The sequence below is a fragment of the Pelophylax lessonae genome (genome assembly GCF_965119305.1).
Source record: "Pelophylax lessonae genome assembly, chromosome: 2".
Taxonomy (NCBI): domain Eukaryota; kingdom Metazoa; phylum Chordata; class Amphibia; order Anura; family Ranidae; genus Pelophylax; species Pelophylax lessonae.
In genome coordinates this window covers 92,658,030-92,666,788 of record NC_138769.1, presented here as the reverse complement: position 1 = coordinate 92,666,788, position 8,759 = coordinate 92,658,030, and the positions used below count along the sequence as shown (strand labels likewise).

At 45.9% G+C, this 8,759-nt stretch overlaps 1 protein-coding gene across 1 annotated transcript in view; it reads left to right on the top strand.

The window, feature by feature from the left end:
* LTN1 (listerin E3 ubiquitin protein ligase 1) overlaps positions 1–8,759 on the top strand; it is a 197,260-nt gene that overhangs the window by 72,946 nt on the left and 115,555 nt on the right. The window contains exons 12-14 of the mRNA XM_082246619.1: positions 2,872–3,064; positions 4,643–4,882; positions 5,485–5,638. Coding sequence (XP_082102745.1) covers positions 2,872–3,064; positions 4,643–4,882; positions 5,485–5,638 — 587 coding nt within the window. The remainder of the gene's footprint in view (positions 1–2,871; positions 3,065–4,642; positions 4,883–5,484; positions 5,639–8,759) is intronic.

Here is an 8,759-nt window from a genome sequence, read left to right as displayed (position 1 = left end):
GCTACTGTCAGTGACCGCTCTCTGCTTTGCCCTTCCAGTGCTTACTGGATGTTGAGGTGGCGAGCACAGCTGGCTTGGGCTCTCAGCTGCATGCTGAGAGCCAGAACCAGCTGTCAAGATGGATCCGGACAATATGATGATGATTCTTCCAGAGTCTGGAGTGGCTCTGTGATGTCAGCTGAGAGGAAGCTTTAGCCCGCTGACGGCTGATTCTGGGTCACAGGAGAGCAAAAGTAAGTGCACTTCTGTGACTCGGACGAGAAGTATGAGCAAAGTTTTTGCCATACTTTTCTCTTTTGAGAAGAACTTTAAAAGATATTTTAGGATTCAGTCAGTCCAATGTATTAGGTCTCTAATGGAGGTAGGGAAGTGTGATTGGCACTGTTCCCATTACAAATGTAAAGGCTATTCCTTTCGGAAACTGGGTGTGAATATTTAGGGTACATTGTTGAGTGGTCCTACATTGACGTCTGTAGTATTAACACTTCTTTTTTATTATTACTGTGCCATTAAACATATTTAAGAGGGGGGAGTAAGGCGTAAAGATGCAATAATGTGAGAAAAAGGCTGAAATACATTATTTGGAGAAAATAATGCATGAGATTATTTACAGTGCTTCTCAGGTTTGTAAAAGGTGTAGTCGCTGGATCATGTGATCTATACTGAAGGTAGGATCAGAAAGTCTGAACACTAATCCTCTTTTTCAACAAAGGTCACATGACCAATGGCCAGTGCTATCAAACATGTGGCTGGCATTGACGGCCTGTAATCTGTAGCAGCAAATCACTGAAGTATTTCAGCCCAAATACTCTTAGTATCCTTCCTAGCAAGGCAGGTAATATGGCTTGCTTGATTTTGAGGATGTATCAGACCTGCTGGGTAAAAACGTTGCCCCTTGGCTCCTATTTAAAATGGAGATTGGATAGGCTGTCTACTGGACACTGCACACCATGACTTGTATTTTAGGTCTCGTTCATTAAATGCTGGTCTCTTTTTTGTCTCTGCTTAATAAACTTTGACAGGTCACACTTCCAGGCTCTCCCCCCATTTTTTTGGTCTTTAAACTGCATTCATTTTTACAGCATTCCGCTTACTTAGGATTCCTAAAACAAATAAAGTACTAAACACATTTTGTAAGCCCATAGCTGTGCTTTATAAATGTGTGATCTGTTGGCTTTTTGTTTTAGCTACTAAAGCAGCTACTTGGCCATGCCATAACGATACTTGTGAAGTTATTAAACATAAAATATGTAATAAACGAGTACAAAGGAATACCAATGGCAGATGCTGAGATCCGTTTGGAATTCGCAAAAAAATGAAACTGCAGATGTGTAAGGCACTTTACAAAACAATACAAAGAGGGCACTCCGCTTACTTTCCAGCTAGCCAGCAACAAAATTAACTGAACTAAACTACTCGTTTAAAACTGAACGCAATTCCTGATCTACCCTAAATACTACCCTAAACCCCTGTTCGCTTCGGAGAGATTTGCCATGCGATTTGACAGGTCAGCTCGCATGACAAGTGGCATCCTATTGCCGGCAACGGCAGTATTGAATTTGATGCAACACCGACTTTGCGGTACCGCATCAATTTGAAGAAGTAGTACATGCACATTTTTGGCGATTTTGGGTGCGCCTTCAATAAACATCTGTGCATAAAGCCTCACAAATGACTTGAAAGTCTTACTTAGATGCAGCTTTTAAATCCATGTGATTTCAGATGAAATCGCACTATTTGGAAGCCGCACTCAATGTGAACAGGGGCTTAAAGCCAAAGTCTCTTAATCTACTTAGCTATTTTTAATCGTTATTATATTTACTTGTTTTACACTTTTTTTAAGTTGCTTTCTGCTTTTTGGCCTATGCCAAAATGTCATACATCCCAGAAGTCTTCATGGGTGTGTTTTTTTTTCCCGTTCATCTGGAGGAGGGGCTTTCTCAGCCAAGCACACCCTCCTGCCTGCATGCCTGAGGCAGATGGATTCCAGGAAGTAAATGTTACATGAATCATCTGCCCTTACTCAAGATGGCTATTATTAGAAATGCTAGGGGCAGTGCTTTTCAAAGTGATTTCCCAAAAAAATAAAGCATGGAGACATGAATGAGTTTGCTTTGAATATAAAAAAATGAATCAAATAGTTTTTTTCGGTTTTAGTGGTGCTCAGATACAGTTACATTTCACTTTAACCTCAAACAGCCAGGCTTACCTTCTCAGATGTTGAATTCATGCACTTGTACCAAATGCTATCTGCACACAAAACTACTAAAAAGCCATTAGAAACAATTTGTTTTGGACTGGATTTTTTCAAGGTGTGTGTGCGTGCGTGCGTGCGTGCATAGAGGCTTCTTTTTGTAAGTTGTTTAAAGTGGTTCTAAAAGCTGAAGTTTTTCTTACCTCCATGCATTCCATGCATAAAGATTTAAAACCTTCAGTGTGCAGCTCCCTCCGCAGAGCCCCCACCCACTACTTTCTTGAGCCCGATCTTGATCATGATATGCAGGAGAGCAGCTGCTCTCTTGGGTCTCTGCCTCCTCATTAGCTGAGAGACAGCAGCAGGAGCCATTGTCAATAACGGCTACTGAGAAGGCAGCGTGGGGCGGGGCCAAGCCCCGTTCTGTGTGTCTTAGGGCACGCAGAGTGGGGCTCAGGCGTGAGCATGCACAAGTTCCCCAATAGCAAGTGGTTTGCTATGGGGGCACTCGGAGAAGAGGAGGTGCCAGGAGCGCTGGTGGGGGACCTGAAAAGAGGAGGATAGGGGCTGCTCTGTGCACCTTTGCACAGAGCAGGTAAGTAGAACATGTGTTTCTTTTTTTTTTTTTTTTTTTTTAATTCTACCTTTAATATCACTTTAACATTTCTGGTCCTCAGGCCTGTTCTGATCCCATCAAGCATTCCCTGATCTGTGACTGGCTGAAAGGGGACGTTCTGGGTAACAGACTTCTTTCTCTAGCAAGTGACTTATGTACCAGCGGCATAACAGACAAGGCAGGAAAATCAGAGACCTACTGCTCTGACAAATGGACGCTACTGAGCTTAGTGCTCTCAGAACATGTTAAGAATGGTGAGTAACGCAGAGTATCAATGTGTATATGGTAGTGGTAAGTAAGGCAGGGGCATTTCCCCATATTAATATGTACCAAAGCAATAAAAATGACATTTGGCATAGGAATGCCTTATTTTCACCTTCACACTTTTTTCTTTAGTGAAGTGGAGTATAAGCCGATACTTTAAAATTCTTGTAATATGTACACTGTATTGAACTGAATATTTTAAATGCAAGGTTAAAAACTGAAAGAAGACCTTAAAATAAAAATAGGCCACACACTATTAGTCCCCTGTGTGAAGGCCTTTAGTTCCCCTGTGGGAAGGCCTTTAGTCCCTTGTGTGAAGGCCTTTAGTTCCCCTGTGTGAAGGCCTTTAGTTCCCCTGTGTGAAGGCCTTTAGTTCCCCTGTGTGAAGGCCTTTAGTTCCCCTGTGTGAAGGCCTTTAGTTCCCCTGTGTGAAGGCCTTTAGTTCCCCTGTGTGAAGGCCTTTAGTTCCCCTGTGTGAAGGCCCTTAGTTCCCCTGTGTGAAGGCCTTTAGTTCCCCTGTGTGAAGGCCTTTAGTTCCCCTGTGTGAAGGCCTTTAGTTCCCCTGTGTGAAGGCCTTTAGTCCCCCTGTGTGAAGGCCTTTAGTTCCCCTGTGTTGAAGGCCTTTAGTTCCCCTGTGTTGAAGGCCTTTAGTTCCCCTGTGTTGAAGGCCTTTAGTTCCCCTGTGTTGAAGGCCTTTGGTTCCCCTGTGTGAAGGCCTTTGGTTCCCCTGTGTGAAGGCCTTTGGTTCCCCTGTGTGAAGGCCTTTGGTTCCCCTGTGTGAAGGCCTTTGGTTCCCCTGTGTGAAGGCCTTTGGTTCCCCTGTGTGAAGGCCTTTAGTTCCCCTGTGTGAAGGCCTTTAGTTCCCCTGTGTGAAGGCCTTTAGTTCCCCTGTGTGAAGGCCTTTAGTTCCCCTGTGTGAAGGCCTTTAGTTCCCCTGTGTGAAGGCTTTTAGTTCCCCTGTGTGAAGGCCTTTAGTTCCCCTGTGTGAAGGCCTTTAGTTCCCCTGTGTGAAGGCCTTTAGTTCCCCTGTGTGAAGGCCTTTAGTTCCCCTGTGTGAAGGCCTTTAGTTCCCCTGTGTGAAGGCCTTTAGTTCCCCTGTGTGAAGGCCTTTAGTTCCCCTGTGTGAAGGCCTTTAGTTCCCCTGTGTGAAGGCCTTTAGTTCCCCTGTGTGAAGGCCTTTAGTTCCCCTGTGTGAAGGCCTTTAGTCCCCCTGTGTGAAGGCCTTTAGTCCCCCTGTGTGAAGGCCTTTAGTCCCCCTGTGTGAAGGCCTTTAGTCCCCCTGTGTGAAGGCCTTTAGTCCCCCTGTGTGAAGGCCTTTAGTCCCCCTGTGTGAAGGCCTTTAGTCCCCCTGTGTGAAGGCCTTTAGTCCCCCTGTGTGAAGGCCTTTAGTCCCCCTGTGTGAAGGCCTTTAGTCCCCCTGTGTGAAGGCCTTTAGTTCCCCTGTGTGAAGGCCTTTAGTTCCTTGTGTTGAAGGCCTTTAGTCCCCTGTGAGCAGCATATGGTTCCTCTATAAGGGTTTGTACTTCTTTGTGTGTGTAAAAAAAAAAAATCTGTTTATTTTCTTCCAGAGACACTCATAGCAGAAGTCTACGTGGAGAAGATCATTGATAAACTTCACTGCACCTTGACTAAAACGAAGGATTTCTCAGAAGCCGGTGACCTTGAGCAGTCTGTGTCCTTCATCTGCGATGTGGCCTCCAACTTTTTTAGTTCTGTGAAAAATTGTCTGCAAATGCCATCGGCCGAGGACCTGCTTCTCACGATGTTCCAGCTGTGTGCACAACCCTCCGATAAAACTCAGTTGTCAGGTACCGCTGCATGGTGGCAAATGAGTATTGAGCATAGATGTGTAAGGCACAGTATGTAAATAAATAAATGCAGTAAGACTAAAGCCTAGTACATGGGATCAGAAAATCTGCTGAAAAAAGGAAAAAAAGCTGAACCTCTAATACTACTTTAAAGTAAAAAACTTTCTGCATACAGCTCCCCCCAGCCCCAAATACTTACCTGAGCCTGATCTGGATCCAGCAATGTGCACGAGAGCAGAGGCTCTCTCAGCTCTCTCCCTCTTCATTGGCTCCTGCTGCTGTCAATCACAGCCATTGAGGAGGGAGCATGGGGCTGAGCTGTCAATGAATACACAGAGCTGGCTAAGGAGCAAGCACACACAAGTGCTTCAATAGTAAACTGCTTGCTATGGGGGTACTCGGCAGTGGGGAGGGGCCAGGAAAAATTATATTACAAAGCATAAACAAAACTATTATCGTGTCCTTTTAACAGTTAACACTGCTAATTTAAATGTGTAATTTTCAGGCTATATTTACATTAGAGCAGTAATATTGCACAGTGTTGTTGCTTTCTCAGTTAGTACAGTATGTAGTCTGAGAGTTAAACTTGTGTTTTGTAACAGAAACGCTCATGCTGAAGTTGCAGCAGACGTGGATGTGTGGTATAGAGTCCCTTCTCTGCCGGCCTCACATTCTGCCGAAAGGAAGCAAGTTTCTTCATCGCTCTGCACAGTGGATCACGGAGCAACTTCAGGGGTCGCATCTGTCCATGCACAGGTAACCCTAGCACTTGTCATGAGGGGGAAAAAGGACATACTATCCTTATTGTTATATGTTCTCCTTTCTTTATGTGGAATATGCATTTTTTTTTTTTTTTTTTTTTTGCTTGTTGGAGTGAGCCTGTTTTGATATGTTAAACTTTTTTTTTTCTTTGGGGTTTGCAGCAATTGATAAAGACCCTTAGATTGGATAGTGGTGGCCAGTGGGACCGGTTAAAAGTATAACTCAAGGCAAAACTTTTTTATTTATTTTTTTAGTTTTGAATAAAGGGACATTGGATTAGAACACCTGTCAGGTTATTAATGCTACTTTTGTCCCTGTTAGGGTGGTTCGCCCTCTCTCTTTTTGTCCTGTTTACCATTTATCATTGAAAGTCAAAGTAAAAAAAAATCCCAGAGGGGAAATCTTTCAATCAGGACATTATTTCTGGGGACTCGAGGGGTTCCCTTAATTTGCAGGGATTTTCTCACACTTTTTGTTTTGCCTATAGAACAGAAGAGTTACTGCAAAATTGGAAGCACACAATTCTATAAAATATTGTTAAAGACTGTAGCATTAACAGTACCCTTTACTTGAAACACCTGAACTCTGTATTTCGGATGTCCACATAGATTTGGGCATATAGTGTATGTTGTAGGTAATGAAAGAAGTTCAGAGAGGCAGGATGAAGTGGTTATGAACTCCAAAGGTTTTTAACCTTAATGCATTTCTAGCATTAAGGTTAAAAACTTTCCAATACCTGTTCCCCCCCCCCCGCCCCCATGCTGAAAAACACTTACCAAGTCCTCTTTCTTTTTTTGTATAATCTTTATTTAAGTTTTGGAATGCAAACATAAAAACAGACAGAAAGGCAAAGATAATAGGCATAACAAGATACACATGGAAGTAACCCCTTCAAGGGCACTGGACATTGCAACATTAAAGTTAAGAGGCCATTGTAACCAAGAAGCAAAAGAAACCTTGTGCAAAGCAACTAGGGAGAATGAATAAGGGTGATGGCCCTTGCAGGCAACGTTTGAACACATCTTTTATCATTGTAAGCGCTCTGCACGTCAAAGGTAGGTCAGGTATTGATAGGAAGCCAAGGCCAGAAATCGAAGGGGGGGGGGGGGGAGGACAAAGGAGAGGGGGAAGGACGAAGAAAGGGTCAGGGAGAAGCTAGGAAGAGATACATAGAAGAAATACATGGGGGTGATGAGAGGTTGAGTCTAGAGGTCATAAGGCAAAATCATGATAAGAGGGATACAACAACAATGCAGAATCGTCTCAATGCTGCCAGCGTCAGCATGGGTCCGTGGCTAGAGTCTATCACACAGCAGGGTCAGCCACCGGCACGGGCGCAGAGCCACCCGCGCCCGAGGCCGTATAGTCTATCCACACTGCCCATTTCATGTAAAATTTGTCATAACGGTCCCTACACCGGGCCATCCACTCCTCAGCTGCCATAATATTGTTTAGCAATGTGATCCATGCCGCCCTATCAGGTACCCTCGTCTGTTTCCAGAACACCGGGACCAGGTGACGCGCGGCATTTAACAAGTGCGGTAGAACACTTTTCCTGTATCGGCTAAGATGGATGGATGGTACGTGCAGTAGAAAGTGTTGTGGGTCATCAGGGACATCCACGTCCAGGATTGCCGAGATCTGTGCCCGAATGTCCGCCCAGAACGGCCGCAGGAGCGGGCACCCCCACCAAATGTGGAGGAAGGTGCCCCGGTCCCCACAACCCCTCCAGCAGCGGTCCGAGGCACCCGGGAAGATCCGTGCGAGCCGGGAGGGTACCCTGTACCACCTTGTCAGTAATTTATAGCTATTTTCCTGCATCTTAGTATCCACCGTGCTAGAGTGGGTCAGTTAGTACATATTGGTCAGCTCTTGCTCAGAAAAGGTGCACTGCAAGTCTCTCTCCCACTTCCTCACAAATAGGGGTTTGGACTCCAGGTCCGAAGGGCAAAGAAGTTGTTACAGCAGCGTTATGGAATGCTGGATCGGGTCCTTGTAGATGCATAGCTTCTCATAAGGGGACATCAGCGTTGGGGAACGAATCACCACCATCTTAGGAAGAAGGAAGTGAGTCAACTGGCGATAACGCTACAAGTCCATCGGGTATCTCCTGTAGCGCTCCCTGAGCTCTGTGAGTGGCAATATCCTCCCCTCCTGTACAAAGCGTCCGCAGCACGTCTCCCCACCATACGCACACGTCCCAAAGAAGGAAACATCCTCCACTGGGAGGAACCACGGGAAACCCGAGTGGCACTAGCGGGGAGATCACCACCGACAGCTGTTATCTTGCATTAACTTCATCCCAAACCTGCAGGGTGTGGGTTGTGGATGGAGAGACCCGCACGGAGAGGCCCCTGTGTTCCCTGGGGAGCCAAGGAGCATGGGCTAGGTTCCTGCCTGCCATATATTTTTCCATAGGAACCCAAAGCTTGTCCCGGACATGGTGGTGCCAGTACAGGATTCGCTGTAAAGCAATCGCTTCATAATATCTCCGAATCACGGGGATCCCCAGCCCACCTGTCCACTTGGAACGCTGCATGAGGGGGAAAGCCAGGTGGGGATGCTTACTATTCTAAACAAAACGGATAAACAGGCTGTTGAGGCTCAAGAAGAAAGACCTGGGTAGGCGCACAGGTGGCATCTGTAAATAGAATAGAATCCGTGGCAGGATGTTCATTTTGAGCACGTTCACCCTCCCAATCCAAGTCAGTGTCAATTGGTCCAGTCTGTCAGATCCCTGAGGATCACATTCAGTAGGGGTGCATAGTTGAGTCCGAACACGTCTGTGGAACAGTCGGGAAGGTAAACCCCCAGGTACTTGAGTTTGGAGTGGCACCAGGTGAACGGTAGGGAGGACTGCAAAGCCGAGGCCATGTCCTGAGGAACAAAGAGGGGCAGTATCTCCGACTTGTCAAAGTTAATTTTGAAGTGGGAGAGTGTATGAAAGGACCTGAGCTCGGACATGAGAACAGGGAGCGACGTCTGAGGTCTGGTTACGTAAAAAAGGACATCGTCCGCGTAGGTCGATAATTTGTGTTCCGTGGGACCCACCGTGACCCCCCCAATGTCTGGGTTCGCCCTGACTCTCCCCAGAAATGGCTCCAGTGTCAGGGCA